Source organism: Oculina patagonica, chromosome 13, assembly GCF_052425735.1.
Source record: "Oculina patagonica isolate OP01 chromosome 13, crgOcupat, whole genome shotgun sequence".
Taxonomy (NCBI): domain Eukaryota; kingdom Metazoa; phylum Cnidaria; class Anthozoa; order Scleractinia; family Oculinidae; genus Oculina; species Oculina patagonica.
In genome coordinates, this window is record NC_135770.1 from 5,273,667 (window position 1) to 5,290,162 (window position 16,496).

General features: G+C 39.7%; 2 protein-coding genes across 2 annotated transcripts; both read left to right on the forward strand.

The window, feature by feature from the left end:
- The first annotated feature begins 3,024 nt into the window (after positions 1-3,024).
- On the forward strand, positions 3,025-5,182 carry LOC144634838 (uncharacterized). The gene has a single exon (XM_078493878.1). It carries the CDS (start codon positions 3,156-3,158, stop codon positions 4,527-4,529), a length of 1,374 nt encoding a protein of 457 aa, XP_078350004.1. The 5' UTR covers positions 3,025-3,155; the 3' UTR covers positions 4,530-5,182.
- Positions 5,183-7,137: 1,955 nt separating this feature from the next.
- On the forward strand, positions 7,138-12,571 carry LOC144636850 (ras-related protein Rab-1A). Its single transcript, XM_078496061.1, has 7 exons — positions 7,138-7,316; positions 7,446-7,518; positions 7,662-7,709; positions 7,842-7,889; positions 8,083-8,178; positions 9,852-9,983; positions 10,761-12,571. The coding sequence occupies exons 1-7, from the start codon at positions 7,294-7,296 to the stop codon at positions 10,953-10,955; spliced, it is 615 nt and encodes a 204-aa protein (XP_078352187.1). The 5' UTR covers positions 7,138-7,293; the 3' UTR covers positions 10,956-12,571.
- Positions 12,572-16,496: the final 3,925 nt, after the last annotated feature.

Below are 16,496 nucleotides of genomic sequence, written 5' to 3' on the forward strand. Positions count from 1 at the left end.
TTTTGGGTTGGAAAATTTGGTAAGTATTTTTTTGGGTGACTTGATTTGAATAGGGGATATTTTGGGTATTAAAAACGAACTATTAAAAGTGCCTTAGCGCGGCCTTGGAGTATTTATGGTATGATGAATAAAAAAACACGAGCGTTCAATTTTTTATGATTTTCTTTGTGTTATATTATTGCCCCTCCTGGCAATTTATGGGTAATTTGACGAGGGATTTTTGGGGGGGTTATTTTTTGGTCCAGGGATTTTTTTGGCTAATGTCGGAAGACTTAGGGATTTTTTTGGGTCCTGAGTTTTGCCTCCATTCTATCATCCCCGTCATTTACAAGCCGGAGTACCCCCCTGGGCTGATTATAACCAGGGAGGGAGTAGGCCTTCTCTCGCCCTGTTATAACGCAACAGTATTACCCTGGTCGAGCTAGCTATTTTCCTACTCTCTCACATTCTTAGTCTCTAACTCTCTTACTCTTAGAGCGGTTTTCATTTGAGTGTCGAAAATTTAATTGCGTTTGCTTTGGTATTGCATTTCTACGCTTAGTGATTGGCTTAAAAATCTCGCGCCATTTCCTGAACCAATCAGAACTAAAACCAAAACCAATTGTGACTCGCTCGCGCACGTTTTCCCGCGCTTCGTACCAGCTACATGTATTTGCTTCGAGTTTTGATTGGTTCACTCGATTGTCAGTGTCCTTTGTGATTGGCCAGAGTAATTACTTTGGTTTTGGTTTTACGACACTCAATTGAAAACTGCTCTATTGTGTTACTGTCGTCTGTCTTAGTCTCTTACTTGCTTACTCTCTCACTGTCTAATGCTGGATTTCCACTGACGCGTAATTTTTTTTACGTGCGTGAAAATATTTAGAGACAATGTATGAACGATTTGCTTAAACGTGTACGCAAGTCGTTCATACATTGTCTCTAAATTTTTTCACACACGTAAACGCACTTAAAAAAAATACGCGTCAGTGGAAATCCACCTTTACTTTCCTCCCTTAATCTCTTACTGTCTTACTATTCTCGTTGTCTCACAATTTTCTCGTAACGGTCCAATCTTTGCAACTTGTCACGCAACTTCTTCATAAATGGCGGAATTAAAGAGGCCAGTCTACATCATGAGTTGGAAATATCGAGTTCAGGTAAAAACGCCGACTGTACTATTTTTAGTGGCGGATCCAGTTCTCAGCCCTTTTGAGCCTTAGTTTGGCCTAAAAATAAGGTGGGGCCCCGAGCCCCTCCCCTAGTTGTTTTACTGGAATTGCTGCTCAAAGTTCCCGGATATTGCGCGTAGAGACTGGTAGACAACTTTATGTATAAGGCACTAATTTTGCTCTATTATTTTGGTCGATTTTTGCATATTTTCGCAAGAACAATAGAAAAATGACGTCACGCTTTCTTCCAGAATTGGAATACATCCGAACTGTTAACGGTAACTGAATTAGCCGGTTAGCTACATTATCACTCCGATTAGGTTCATTAGCAGTCCGATTAGCCTTAGTAGGGTTAGGTTTAGGGTTCATAGAAATGTTAAAATGTAAATGTTAAATGCGCCGATGATTGAAAGTTTTTCCCAGACGTTTCGGGGATACTGCCCCTTCTTCAGTGGAAAATGTAACGCCAGTTAACGGAAAAAAGCACGTGCGCGTGATCAATGTTTGAAATTAAAAATAACAAATTAAACGTACGCCATGGACGCGCGCGCTTGTTAGAGTGAACATAACAGATTAAATAAAGCCAAAGTCCACATTCAAGCCACGAGGTCGCAGAGTCTTGTAGCGGAAAATAAGCTTTGCCTCAAGCCGTTTTCTTTCCATGGTATCAGTTAGTCCGGCACGGATCACTGACACAAGCATGTCGTTCGTGCTATGTCCTGGCAGATTAAAATGTTCAGCCACTGGAGTATCGCTGGTGATGGATCTTAAGTGTTCTCTAAACCTATCAGCCAGTCGTCGGCCAGTTTCCCCGATGTAGCATTTGGCGCACGCGCGGCATTGGATTATATATACAGCATGCGTTGTGGTGCAGGTGTATCTTTGATGGACATGGATTGATCCGCCAGGTGCGTTAACCACCGGAGTAGCGTTGGTGTAGTCGCAGGTCTTGCAACGGGGTCTCGCACAGGGGAATGTTCAAAATCCGCGCGGGCATCATTCGTTTCGTTTCCTAACGTGCTCCGAACCAAGGCATCGCGTAAGTTCGAGTCACGGCGATATGCACATAGAATTCGCACAGGCTGGAACATTTCACCTGTTTGAGGGTCGTCTTTCAGCAAGTCCAGATTCTTTGTCATGATTTTCTTGACTCGTGCATTCGAGGGGTGGTACGTGAGTACAAGCGGGATTGTTGGTTGCTGAGGTGCTCTTTGTGTTGGTGTCTCTTGCAGCAAATCCTCTCGAGAGATGGATGCAATTTGATTCAAGGCATGGTTGACAACATGTGGTGGATACTTGCGATCCAAGAAATAACTGACCATCTCCTTGCTCCTCTCATTGAAGTCGTCGGCTTCACTGCAAATGCGCTTCAACCTGAGCAGCTGACTTAAAGGGATGGATGGTTTAGGGTTGTTTATTAGGGTTTTTTTTAGACAGAACTTTAACAAAATCGAAAGCTTGACTCTAACTCTTTGTTCTAACTCTCAGATTAATTCCAACTCGAACTCATAAATTTAATACACTCGAATTGCAAGACATTGAAGATATTGAACCCCGTAGCATGTTGTGGAACGTGCAAACTGGTATCGTTGCAGAAAATAAAGCCGAGTCCTACTTTCCAGTCCTGTAGCTATTAATTTGGCTCCCTTGGGGACATTACATTTGACAGGTTACATTAAATAATGTGCAGAATTATTCAGTGAGTCAGTAACAAAAGATTAAATATATGTAAATTATATACGGGAAAAGATGTTTAAATTATGGATTAGTTTCGCATCACTTCCAATTATCGCCAAGGGGATAACGAAACAAACGTAAATAACAAAACAAAAAGAAGGAAAAAGTTTATTTAATTACAATAAGAGAAAATAGCGACCGCTCATTAGCACAATCCTGGCGGTTTTACAAAGGAAACTTCACTTTTAAAACTCACGAATGAAGAAGTTGTGAAATTTCAGAAGAAACTAACTCAAAGCTTTAGAGACATAACTCAGTTGCAACGCAATGGAAATCAGTGACTTCAAATCTCTTGCAACAGTCGAAGGAGCGGAAAATTATCAAGAGGCAGCCATCATTCTTGAAGGCCCGCCGATTGAAATCTTCGCGCAACGTGCTGCTCCTACCGTGGCCTTGAAACCACTGCGGCAAACGCAAGGGAAGTTTTATTTTGAATGTAAAACTAATACAGGCGGGTATATGCAGCTAGGTTGGGCTGATGAGAGCTTCAGAGCCATCGCTGATGAAGGAAAAGGCTGTGGGGACGATGAACATTCGTGGGCTTTCGATGGAATGAGACGCCTAAAGTGGCACAATAATGTGAAAGAGCAATATGGCCGACAGTGGAAGGCCGGAGATGTGATTTGCATCGCTGTCAATTTAGAGGAGAAAGAAGTGAGCTTTGGCTTAAATGGTGACTGGGAAGGAGAAATGGGCTGCGCTTTCTCTGGAGTAACATTCGAAGGAGCCGTTTACCCATGCATGTCCCTCATGAGAGGAGAGAGGGTGCAAATCAACCTGGGAACCAAAACGAACCCCTTCATTTACCCCCCTCCGGAAGGGTTCCTTCCATTGACGGTTACGCATCCAGTCGAGACCTCGGAGACTGAATACAACCGATTTTCGAGCTTTGCGCACGTTATTCAGATGGGGCTCGCAGAAAATAGCTTTACTGTATCCTTCCCTGGTGAAATGATGGTAAAAATGATGGGAAGGGGGCTTGAATACGAGGGTAAGAAGAATGCTCTTATTCACGCTGGTTATGAAGCAACGCTCAAGAAATGGGAAGAAACAAAGCACAAAATCGAAGACAATTTAGGCCGCGCTGGCTTAACTCAGGACGAGATATTTGCCGTAATTTGTTACACGCTGGAAAAGCCGCCCGTTTATCGCCATTTTAATGGCGACACAAGAAAGGGCTATACAGGCGACGGCATGGATTTTCCAATTTTATCATACCTGCTACGAGAAGCTTGCCGAAAAATCCTCGCTGCCACGCCCAAGGAAAATCGGACAAGAATCGTTTACAGAGGTGTGACTGTTAAATTTGCAGCTGAGCCCGGTCAGATAGTACGGTTTGGTTCGTACACTTCCACGACAGGAAATATTGCTGTCGCAGAAGATTTCCAGAAAAATCCAACCGGAAGTCAGTTTGTTATTGTTACCAAAATTGGCGCGTCGATTAAAATGCTGTCGGCTTTTCCCGAGGAGGACGAAGTGCTACTTCCGCCTTATGAAGTGTATAGGGTCCACAGAATCGAAGAAGAACCTTCTAGAATTTATTTAGCGAGTTGTTTTGATGAATCGTTTGTCGATAAGTACGTTGTCGATGGCAATGCTGTTGGCGAAGCAGAGGCACTGGTCAAAAAGTTGACAGAATAACAAAAAAAGATTTCGTTATTTATCATTTATACGTACTTGTTTCACCAAACTCAACTATCAACTATTATGTTAAACATTTAGGTCTGTAGTGAAACTCTACAGTGTATCCATTTAAAAGAAATTATAACAATACAATTGAGCCCCCTACCTCCCCCCCCCCCCCCCCCAAAAAAAAGTCTCCCCATAAATAAGACCCCCGCAAATCTTAGACGCAAAGATCCCCCGGAATATAACCCCGGGAATGTTAGCCTATTATAACCACCTATTTTATAGCTTGTTATGTACTTTAAGTCGTTATAGTATGCCAAGAGACCTATAATCTTTGTTTTACGACCGTAGGACCGAAGTTTTGGGTTTCCGTCCGTTATCAGGAGGGACTCCTGGTCGTCATGTTTGGAGTTCTACCACGTGGTATCTTATATGCACCTAAAAATTTTCTTTCGCAGTATCCCTTACAAATGTAAACCCATGTCCAAACATTCTTGAAACGCAAATTTCTCTCTGAAAATAAGCCAGTAAATAAGGTAAAACTAAACTTTTAACTTAAAACCACGTTTCAAAAAATTAAATTAAATAGTGTACGAAATCTCGACCTCGTGTTGCGCGTTCACACTGGGCGGAAGTATGCCTAATCAAGAATAAAATATGTTTCACTTAAATCGTATTTTCTTCAATTTAGGCGGTAAATTAAGTGAATCATAATCAAAACGTGCTTATTCTGGGCTTCATGTAGACTACCGCAAAGTGTCGATCTTAGCCGAGACGAAACAAGTTAGCAGGTCAGCCGAGAGCAGAGAGGAAGCTTTTGCACAAAGGGCTTGACTTTTACCTACATTGTTCACATTTTGTAAGTGGAAAATTATGTTTCCCTTTCTTCGGAAAAACTAGACTACTGGTAGTCTGTCTTTTCTCTTAGGGTCCGAGGTGCACGCGGTTATATCAAGAGTGCGAGTTAACTGGTTGAACTGGCTGATGGATGAGAAGGGGTTTGGGGCGAGAGGAAAAAAGACATTAAAGGCCCGGTAATACGGGCAACATTTTTGTTCAACTTGTCTCGCAACATTGTTTCATTGCAAGTTGAACGAGTTGTTGCCCGTATTACTACCGCGCGCTCAACTTGTCTCGCAACAAATTTCGGTGTTGCAAGTTGAAAAAAGATTGTTGTAAAAAGTAGAACTCGGTTCTACTTTGTGCAGCATGCTGCAACTCATCCTCGTACCCAGGGTCTTCGTTCCGTTTGACCAACGGTCAGGAAACGAGCGCTCGTTTCTTCAAGCCTGCGCAGAAGGGACGAAGACTCGAGGTACGAGAATGGCTGCAACTTGCAACACCGAAATTTGTTGCAAGACAAGTTGAGCGCGCGGTAGTAATACGGGCAACAACTCGTTCAACTTGCAATGCAACAATGTTGCGAGGCAAGTTGAAGAAAAATGTTGCCCGTATTACCGGGCCTTAAAGTGGCCCACTTTGGGCTTTATAAGTTTGGCCGGCCCGGCGTTTGGCCCAGTTATTCCTCGATCGCGCGATCTGATTGCGCGCGCACTCTTGTCTCGCCCCAATCCTTTCTCGTGCGTATTTTAAAAACCCTTGCCGAGCCTCGCACCGCCTTACTAACTAACTTTCGAGAGGAAAACAGACTGAAAGCAGTCTTCGGAAAAACTAAAAAATAAAGCGTTCCTGCTACACTCGACGCCGGGCCAAGGTGCGCGCATAGTGACGTACTAGGGGAAGAAAGAATGTTGGTTAAGGGCCATGATCCGACAATTTTTTTTGTTTATTTATATTTTTGCGTGAAGTGAAACGTATTGTTAATTAATATAAATATAATAAAAATGTATTCTAGTTTTTTTTCTTTTTATCCACTCTGTTTATTTTTGACCGCTTTAGTCGTCAGGATCAGTTTGCCGTCTATATTTTCCGTTTTAATTAATATAAACATGGCTATACGTGAAGCAACAATCAAGCTTTAAATTTCCACAATCGATTTTGCGATTGTGACATCAAGAATTGGTAACAAGTGAATAGCCGTTTTGCTTTCTTTGACAAGGGATCCGCCCCTACCGCCTTCCCCCTCCCCCCTTCTCTCCACCATCACGTACCAATTATCACTCGCCACTAACACATGGATGTCAAAGATTGAGAAGAGCCGAAAATATACGGAATAAAAATAACGGTGAATTGTCATGAGTTACATGCTATACGCTAACGAGTCAAGTATGATAAGGACTCAACGGAAGGAAACAGAAAAATTTCTGAAATTTCTATTCTAATGGATTCACTTTTGATGATATTGTACCTTGTGAACTGAGGAGGACAAAATGCTAATTAATTAAAATCCTATTATTTTTATCATCTGTGATAAAAAGCAGAAATAGATGTAGAAGTGATAAACTTTCCGTGCTGTAATTACTTAATTCCCTAAATATCGAATTACAACAAGTAGCCATCAAATATTTATTCGTGAAAATCAAAAAGCCGTCAAATTTGCCGACGTGTTCCGAGCTACGACTTCGTCGGAAGTCACAAGATACGAGTCTTCTTGCCACGTCGTCTGCTGCTACATGACGTCATGGCGTGGAGCAATTTATTCATCCCCCTCTAAGGATTATTGTTAGCACCACGCCAAGCTGAGCTTAGTGGCTCGCTTCCTCTTTCACCGAAAAAGCAAGATATTTGCCGGTATTTGTACATCATTTCATTTAAAATTTAGCTTGGCACACAGCTAAATCAACGAACAACACAACTGGGAGCGAGACAGCCTATCATGTCCACAATGAATCCCGAATAGTAGGTTTTAGATTATGCTATCCTCGCTGTTTCCCTCTGGCAGGGTTTCGAGTTTAACCAGGGATGATTCTACGTGTCATTTGGAATTTTTCTCTTACGGAACGTATTTCTACTCTGTTTTGCTTACAGTGATTACTTGTTCAAGCTTCTACTTATCGGAGACTCTGGTGTTGGAAAATCATGCTTGTTGCTTCGGTTCGCGGTTGGTATTCGCATTTTCCTGTTCTTTTGACGAGTATTGCCTAATATGTTGGATTTCGATCGACAGTGATGTCTGACCGGTAACCGGTTCTTGCTTTTATTCCAATCGATGTTAACCTTTGCTATTTTTCTCTGCTGTAACAGGATGATACATATACAGAGAGCTACATCAGCACAATCGGCGTCGACTTCGTAAGTTTTATAAGCCATTTTTTGTCTGTTAATTTTAATATGGCTATATCTAGCTTGCGCGGTTTGGTGGCTAAAAGGGGATACGTAATGATTTCTAATTTTGCATTTTATTTTCTTGTTTTTCCCACGTAGAAAATACGAACCATAGAATTGGATGGCAAGACGATAAAGCTACAAATTGTGAGTATTGCGAAAATTTCGCTAGCTTTGCAGTAAATTTCAATTTTAAATAAACTACAATTTAAATCGATCGGAAAGGAACATGAAATTGAAGTCACCATCACGTCGTTGAATCACAATGTGCTTTGCCCGGGTGTAAATTACGATATTTTAATACATCAAAATTGCTAATGATTGGATTTGCTTTTTCCAGTGGGACACGGCAGGTCAAGAACGATTCCGTACCATCACATCTAGCTACTATCGGGGAGCCCATGGAATTATAGTCGTTTACGATGTTACGGACCAGGTAAAATAAGCTTAAATTGCTTGCTCACAATGACTTTTTTAGTTGTACAGTGACATACTTGACTTCTTATTGTGAGTTTGTAAATTTAACTGTATTGTTCAGATAGCTGTAACAAAGCTATTGAACTTTGGTTTGTATGGATGTGCAGCTACAAATACATGTTGACCTTTTTGAATCGAAATGGCTTGTAAACATTTGTTGCCGAGTCATTTCATCAACATGCAAAGGTTTATGCAACATCCCTGCAAACTGAAGTGCAATGGTGTATTTTTGTTATCCTTTAAAAAATGGAACCCCGAAAAAGTGGGTCAAAGTCCTTTGTTATGTGCAGTTATTTTGGGTGTATATATTCAAATACTATTTGTTGGGTACAGTCAAGTACCTGTCAAGTTTATACCACTGTTGGTTGACTGTTTGTATTGGTATCTAATTACTGCTACAATCAGCATTCTCTGAGGCCCGGGAATTGTTTTCCAAGATCAGACCACTTCTTTTGAAGGCAATCCTTCCTTTGGTTGCAAGTTCTTCCAGTGCAAGAATCCTTTGTTCGCATTGCTTTTTTTACAGGGACATAAATGTCTGTAAATGCGGTTGTAAAACATTGCTTTGGCAATACAGTGGAACCTGGGAAATCGGGATTGCACTGTACCAGAAACCCAAAAGGGTTGAAACGTGTAACTCCCTATGATTCAAATTGTACAAAGCGTTTGCACATTCGTCTACACTAAGTACCATATTTGGAAAATTATGAGAAACATTTAACCAATCAAAATTACTATATTTGGATTAAATTCACAGCACGTGCTAGCTCACGCTCGATGGCGTAATCTTGTTTTTGAACAGGCTTGGTTGAATAAAGTTAAATTTGGTTAAATTCTCCTGTTTCATCTTCATAAGGTAGTCTGGAGATCTTCGCTTCGATACACTTTATGAGTTTCTTTAGTTTCTGTAAGAAATTTACGGCGTTTAGGTCGAAAATTCAAGCAACTTACCGCAAAACTCAAAATTATGTTGCGTGTGTCATTACATGTATAAAGCATTCGCGTACAAATTCTTCGTGTTTCCAAAATATGGTACTTAGCAAAATGAATATTCAAACGCTGTGCGCGCGCGTTACACGTTTCAACCCTTATGGGTTTCTGACTGTACTTAAAGTAGTGTGACAATGTAGTAGCTTTTACTGGAGTATGGACCTTGCAAGTGTTCGGCTAAGCTAGGTTTTGACTTTGAGAACTTAAACAATAGATTTCTAAACATTCCCAAATATCTTGTTGAAGTCCCCCAAAAATTGCTGTCGCATAAGTTGTAATGTGCAGTTCTAGAAAATATCCATATATCCACCCCATGGAAGGTCATTGCAACAGAATTTTAAAAGGAAAGTGTGCAGCTTAACCCTTTCACCACCGCACGTTTTGACAGAAAAGTGCCTCTAACACTGGCCATTTATAAAATGGAATTTCCAGAGGGGTGGGTACCCTGGGTTCCAGAGGGTTTTTTTTTTGGCCGGTGACAAAGAGCGGTGAAGCCGCGATCGAACGAGCGAAAAATTCAAACCAAAAAACCTTCTGGGTATGGATATTTTTTGGAACAACACAAAAAATATCAAAACTGGGTAAAGCACAGTTTCATTTTCACCTGACTGAAGTTTTCCACATTGTCTTACTAAACTCCAGGAGTCCTTTAACAATGTCAAGCAGTGGTTACAAGAAATTGACCGATATGCATGTGAAAATGTTAATAAACTTCTTGTTGGGAACAAGTGCGATCTCACAACAAAGAAAGTAGTGGACTTCACAACAGCAAAGGTACTGTAGACAATAATATTGATCTAGCAGTTATACTTGCTACATAAAATTAGTGTGCACCTTTGTTGAGTGATTTTCTTCTGACAAAATAAAAGTGAATTTCTCAACAAAATATAGCAAAGCACGTCAGTGACCTCATGACTCAGACAAACAAAAAAAACAAACCAGAATGGCAGACGATTTTTCCTATAACACTTTCTTAAACAGTCGATGTTCCTAAAACATTTTTTGAAACGGAAACTTCGCCTAGATTCCGTCTATTTCTCTCAGAACATGCTGATGTTGCCTGTGCCTTGATGGGGGTATAATCATTTGCATTCTATTGTTAAACCATGCGCTCTTCGCTATTTGTCATGTGGTATCTTGGGAATGAGAGAAAGCCTCTTTTTTTGCCTTGAAGTATTTGTCGTTTTCACCTCATTCTGTGTGGACAGACTAGTTATTTGAAAACTTATAAAAAAGCTGTAACCCTGCTTTTTCTGTGCTCTGAGCTAGAGCGACTAGAGCTAGAGTGCTGAAAAGAAAAAAACTCTTGCATTTCTCAACATTTTTGCTATTATCACCTTGTTGTATGCCTAACAACAATACAAACCACAGTTCAAGCTTTTCTGTTTGTTAATTATTATTCAATGCCTATCTGGAAAAGGAACTGATGATGAATTATTTCTGGATTAATTTTGATACTCAGGTAAAAGTGTTTATGGCTAAGTAAGAGCATTTTTTGCTGACTTAGTATATGAAGTAATTTCTCAAAGTAGTACTATTTTTTTTATTTAGGAATATGCCGACTCCCTTGGAATCCCATTCTTGGAAACAAGTGCTAAGAATGCCACAAACGTGGAACAAGCGTTTATGACAATGGCAGCGGAAATTAAGAATCGCATGGGACCAGCACCAGCACAACCTGGAACTAGCAACGTCAAAATCAATTCTAGTACGCCAGTAAAGTCCGGCGGTGGTGGATGTTGTTAGTAGCTAATCAAAGACATTGGACTACAAACCATTTGGTTTGAGTTACTTAATACTCCAACAGAAAAATGAAAATAATGACTCCCATTTTATATGTCTTTCCAAGTTTCAAATAACACAGACTTTTTTCCTGGGAAGGGGTATGAGTGGGAGCTCAATGATTAAAATGTTGACGGTCACTACTATCCTACAACTTGACAAAATGGTGCAGCATATAATATTAGACAGCGAATTGTAGAACGTCTTTCCTCTTGCTAATCGCTTCACTGAAATCCACTTTCCTTTTTTAAAACTTTAATGTAGTAGTTGGATTTTCAAAAGAGTAAACCGGTACCAAAGCATTGTATGTTTAATTGATAACACTGATAACTGATAATTGATAATTGATAACTTTAGTGTGTACTATAGAATTTGCTGTATCACAAATTAAAAATAAAATATTGTTGAATTGAAAGACTGTTGATTAAAACCACACTTGGAAAAAATAGACAAATTTAATTTCAACTTTATTTATATCCTTGAATCTAAAAGCATTGTAGTCAATAATCTTTGGTGACAAATTTAAATGTAGCAGACTTTCATAGATTCTGAAGAATTATTGTTTTGGTAAAGGAAAGAGGGCATAGTTAAATTTTATAAAGAGTTGAATCGCTTGTTAAACAAAAAAATGCATTCAGAACATTTTCTAATTCTTAAAACATGCTGTCTTACATAAAGTTTCTATACTTAAAAACATTTTCGGATTTTGTTTACAGCCTCATGACCTAACGACATCTGATCATGAGGCTGAAATCACGCAAGTTTAGTTCAATTAACATTTTCATATTTAGATTTAATGGTTGGGTTTGCACCAGTGGTGAGAATTTATTATTCTTTTGAAATCAAGGTTTGTTAAACAACATAGACTTATTTTGAAAGTATCCAGTAATCAGTCAAGAAGCATGTACTATTTTTGGTGAATATACTCATAGAATAATTTACTGCAAGGCTTTAAAACGCCAGTGTGATCTCCAAAATCATTGGGAAAAATAGTGCAAGCTCAAGTTGTCAATGAGAATATTAATATTGAGTCAGCTGGAAGCCACTAATTTGACTTGTCACGCAACACTTGAGAAATAAGCATCGCAACAACCTGAATAGCAGCTTTAAAGGAGGTTAAATTGTTAAGAAAATTCCTAGAAATAAAATGTTGCTAGTGATTGCTGGATTTGTCAAGTTACCTTGCAACCTGTTTGCCAAGGAATTATAGCTATGAGCTCTGGAAAATCAATTTGCGGAGACAGTACCGGCTCTCTTGACTGAATAGCCATTTTGGGAAATGCAAAGCAATCTGTGAATAACAGAAGTTGATTGAAACTTATTTTTTGTCCATTTATACAATGTCTTGGAAAATGGTGATATCTAGCGATTTTTCTCATCCCCCCTCTCCCAAAGGTAACGCAGATTACAGTTACTGAAATGTTTTGAATCTCCTGAAATGGCTTTTTCTGGCAATTGTACCTGTGTTCAAGGTGAGCTGGAGATTGGTTTCAGTACAGACATGTAATTATATGCAAGCAAAAGAATATTCTCTTTTTTGTTGTAATTATAGAGCTATGTTCAATAAAAATGTGTGAGTAGTCATGTCTGTAAAAAATGTTCCCTAATTAGCCTGTTTACAGCCGTTGTGCTCTGCTCACAAAAATTAGGGAGGGAACATCCCCCTCCATGATTTTTTTGAGCCGAGCAGAAGTGCTGTACATGGGCTATCCACTAATGCCAGTGATAAGCTAGGCTAAGTTGCTGTCAAAGAGAAGCCTGCATAATAACTACCGCACATCAAATATCATGGACACATGGTTGACATAACGAAATTTCTGCAAAGGATGAATAAACAACTGAAAGTTTCAGCTTTTCAACCTCGAATAAGTGCCCACTCTCAATGTCCAAAAATTTAATAAGTGCCCAGGGGGCTTAATCGAATAAATATGTTACATAACGCTGTGTCATGCCATAAATAATTCATACCTCCCCCCGTGGAAGGGATTTTTCCTAAGACCCCCCACCCCTCCGAAATTCCAATTAAATTCCATACATTTTCTTAAAATGTTGGCCTTTGAGACCACTCCCATTGCCAGGAATTTAGGAATTTCCAATCCCTTCTGTGGTGGTAGTATGGACATTTCTGTAACCACACATTGCATGAAATACTGTTTAACTTTACTCACTCTGCCACTGCCTGTGTAGCAAGCGTTCCCTGTATGATTGAAGTGTTTATAACTTTTTGGCTGAAAAGCTGGAAACTCTTCATTCATATGGGTACACTTGCTATCCAGGCTACCTATACCACGAGTGAGGTGCCAAAAATTTAAAAAGTTATAATTTTCTCTGATTGTTAACTTTCTCACAGTACAGTTGAAACCAGTCAAAGGTTTTCCAATAATGAAGCAATTATTAAAGCTGAAATCGCTACGAGCACTTGAATTCAAAGGCAGCCCAAGCTCCATGAATTATTCAGTGAATGAATTATTACTCTTGGCTTTGAGCGGTGTTGTTACAAAGATTTAATTATAAGGGTTTGTATGATTTTGGTTCAAAAGGTATAAAGTTAAACGTTCTGTGAATAAAATTGACTTACCTTGTTGCCATGTTGTATTCTTTGTTGTTTACCTGCATCTTGGGTCGCTTTGAAGCGTTTTCAACTAGTAGCTCTGGCTGGTGGTGGTCCAGTGGAAAACCAACATGACAACGATGAAGTCGATTTTATTCACAGAACATTAAATTTTATACATTTGAAACCAAAATCATTGAGTTCCCCATACAAACCCTTAAAAAATCGCATCCTTGTAAGACACCGCCACTCGAAGCCAAGAGTCGCGTTTGCTTAACCTTTATGAATAATTCACGTAGTAAGCTTGGGCTGCCTGTACTGTATTACCAAGAGTTCATTTGTTCCCCGGGAAATTTATGTTTATTTAGTATTTTATGTAATCTTCCTCTATAATAAGGGCATTGAACACAATTTCTATGTTTCCATCACCTGTCCTAACTTTGAAGCCAAACAGACGTTCTTTAAATGGCTCAATCTCCTGCAACCATTTTTAGCTGCAACACTGCACATGCACCATCTGATCCGATGATGGGGAAATTATGAAGAGGGAATAGGGCAATACAGTCAACTCCTGCCTTGTGGTCACCTCGTTATTACGGTCATTATTACGGATTTAAGTCCTGGCAAATGAGAATTACTGAAAATAACTCCTGCTATTATGGACTTTATTACGGACATCAAGTTGTGGTCCCGAAGGTGTCCGTTATAGAGAGAGTTGACTGTAGAGAAAAGGACCATGCTTCTCAGTTTTGTTTCTAAGAGCCCAAGCATTGTCGCTTTGTATTCCCTTAAATTTTCACGTTGCATGCCAAGAAAAGAAACTGCTAGCAGGCAGCTCCTGGGATGTAAGCGACTTGGGTATTTTTTAGAATTTTTTGGGGGGCGAGTCATTTGGTCCTCCGCCTGGGGACTGGCTCACACCCAGTTCCCTACCGGTCCCAAGCCCGGGTAAAGGAGGAGGGTTGGGCGTGGGGCCAGCAACCCCACCCCGTAAAAACTGTAACCGCTACAGAAACGTCAACGAGAGCAAATTCATCAACTCATGTTCTGGGAGAGGAAGGCAGCCCACAGAGACTGCGTATGACACACGGTAGTGAAAGCCCAATGGAAGCTACAGTGCAGAATCTTCTACTGGGATGAGTTGGAACCAACTGGAAAAAGTGGCCAAGGACAGGGGAAGATGGAGATCTCTGGTGGACGACCTATGTTCCACAGGAACTTAAGGGTTTAAGTCAAGTAAGAGTCATTTGTGGCCTAGAATCCTCTTTTCCCAAAAGTTTGCTTGGTGACGTATCTTGATTTTTTGCATGCAAGAACTACAGTCAGTACTGTAGTCTGTAATTCTTTTCTATTACAAAAGTTTACAAAAAAATTATATAGTGCAATTTTTTCTTATCTGAGAACAGCCTTTTTGGAAATAACTTGATTTCCACTATATACCCGGTAGATTTTTGTCATATCTTTAAAAATAAAAATATTTATCATTGCTTTCTAAACTGGGAGAAAAAATTATAGGTCACCAAATAAGTGTTAGGGATAATTTGCAAAAACTCTGTCTGGGGGTTCTTTTTAGAGGGTCGTACTGTTGCTATGGTGACTTCTATGATGTCATTATCACCTTTAAAATGTTTCCCTATAATATCCTTGTATACCGGTAGTTATTTAAAAAGTTGTCCCTATGATTCGTTGCAGTAGTTTTCAATCTTTTATCATGCTGGACAAGTTATGGAAAGTAGGCAACTCTTTCTAGCCTCCTTAAAAGAAATATTCTTAATAATATAATTAATGTTGACAACTTTATGTTCAGTGAAAATATTTTCTGAACATGTCATTTAAAACAATATAATATAATTGTTATTAGAACGAAGAGAATACACAAGATGGCTAAAAAGCACTTTATTCTCATGTTGTGCATAAAAATTCAAAGAAATTCTCTCTCAGCAAAATACAGTGGAACCCTGATTTTTCAAACCCAGACTCGATAGCTTGAAGCGAAAGTTGTTTCCCTTGGATTTGCTTTACTCAGTCAAACAGCCCCAGTTTCTCGAAACAATTTTCATTTTTCTTTAAGGAAGCAGTCATAACAAGTGTACTCGACGAGGACCCACCTTGTGTAGGGGTAGGGGGGCTATGCAAGTTACCACCTGCTGATTAGCCAAACAAATGAAGATTGCATAATTTGCTGGAGGAATGGTACAAGGAGGTTTGAATCTTTTTTTTAGTTTCTACTCCTGATAGAGCGGGGACTATACAAACAAGACACCATCTCTTAAGGTGGGGAACAGGGGTACATGTTGAGACCACAGGTTTGTCTTTTTGCTGAGTGGTGGGTTCTATCTGAGTACAATAGTTGTGACTATTTCTCTGGATTCCACTGTTGCAGATGACAATGAGTGCAACTGCCTGCATCTGGATAACAATAAATTATTTTCAATCGCAATACCAAAAATACCACGCTACAAGAACAAACCACCAAACTTTCCTCAATAAAGGTAACATTCAAGAAAATAAGTCTTAATTTTTTCCAATAATTTCATCTTTATGTCCTAAACTCTTAAATTTTAACACTGACCAATCCTGTACAAGAAATGGCTGAGAAAAGGAAGTGAGATCTTGAAAGGAGTTGAAAGAGGAAGCAATTTGTGCATAGAAAACATTAACTGCAAGCACTTTTCAGTGAACACACTTAAATAAAAGTATATAATACATTAAACGGACGTGAGAGAGTGAAGCACGCGCGCGACCGTGCAGTGAGACAGAGCCCGCCTCGACTGGGGTCGTCTCCCGGGCGAGAGCAGGGCCGGATGTGCGACAGTGATCAGCAGAGGCCGCGCGGCGGTTGGGCGGAAACCATCTTAAAAGCTGGCAGGACCTTTCTATTCAAGTCTCCCATTATAGATAATAATTATTATGTAACAGTTTGGGAACTAAAGATTTTATGCAATGAGAAAAAA

Excerpts from the sequence above, each read along its gene's own strand:
- LOC144634838 (XM_078493878.1), top strand. The coding sequence starts at position 3,156 with ATGGAAATCAGTGACTTCAAATCTCTTGCAACAGTCGAAGGAGCGGAA.
- LOC144636850 (XM_078496061.1), top strand. The coding sequence starts at position 7,294 with ATGTCCACAATGAATCCCGAATA. Across the intron at positions 7,710-7,841 it reads GCACAATCGGCGTCGACTTC|AAAATACGAACCATAGAATT; the intron begins GTAAGTTTTATA and ends TTTCCCACGTAG. Across the intron at positions 7,890-8,082 it reads AGACGATAAAGCTACAAATT|TGGGACACGGCAGGTCAAGA; the intron begins GTGAGTATTGCG and ends TGCTTTTTCCAG.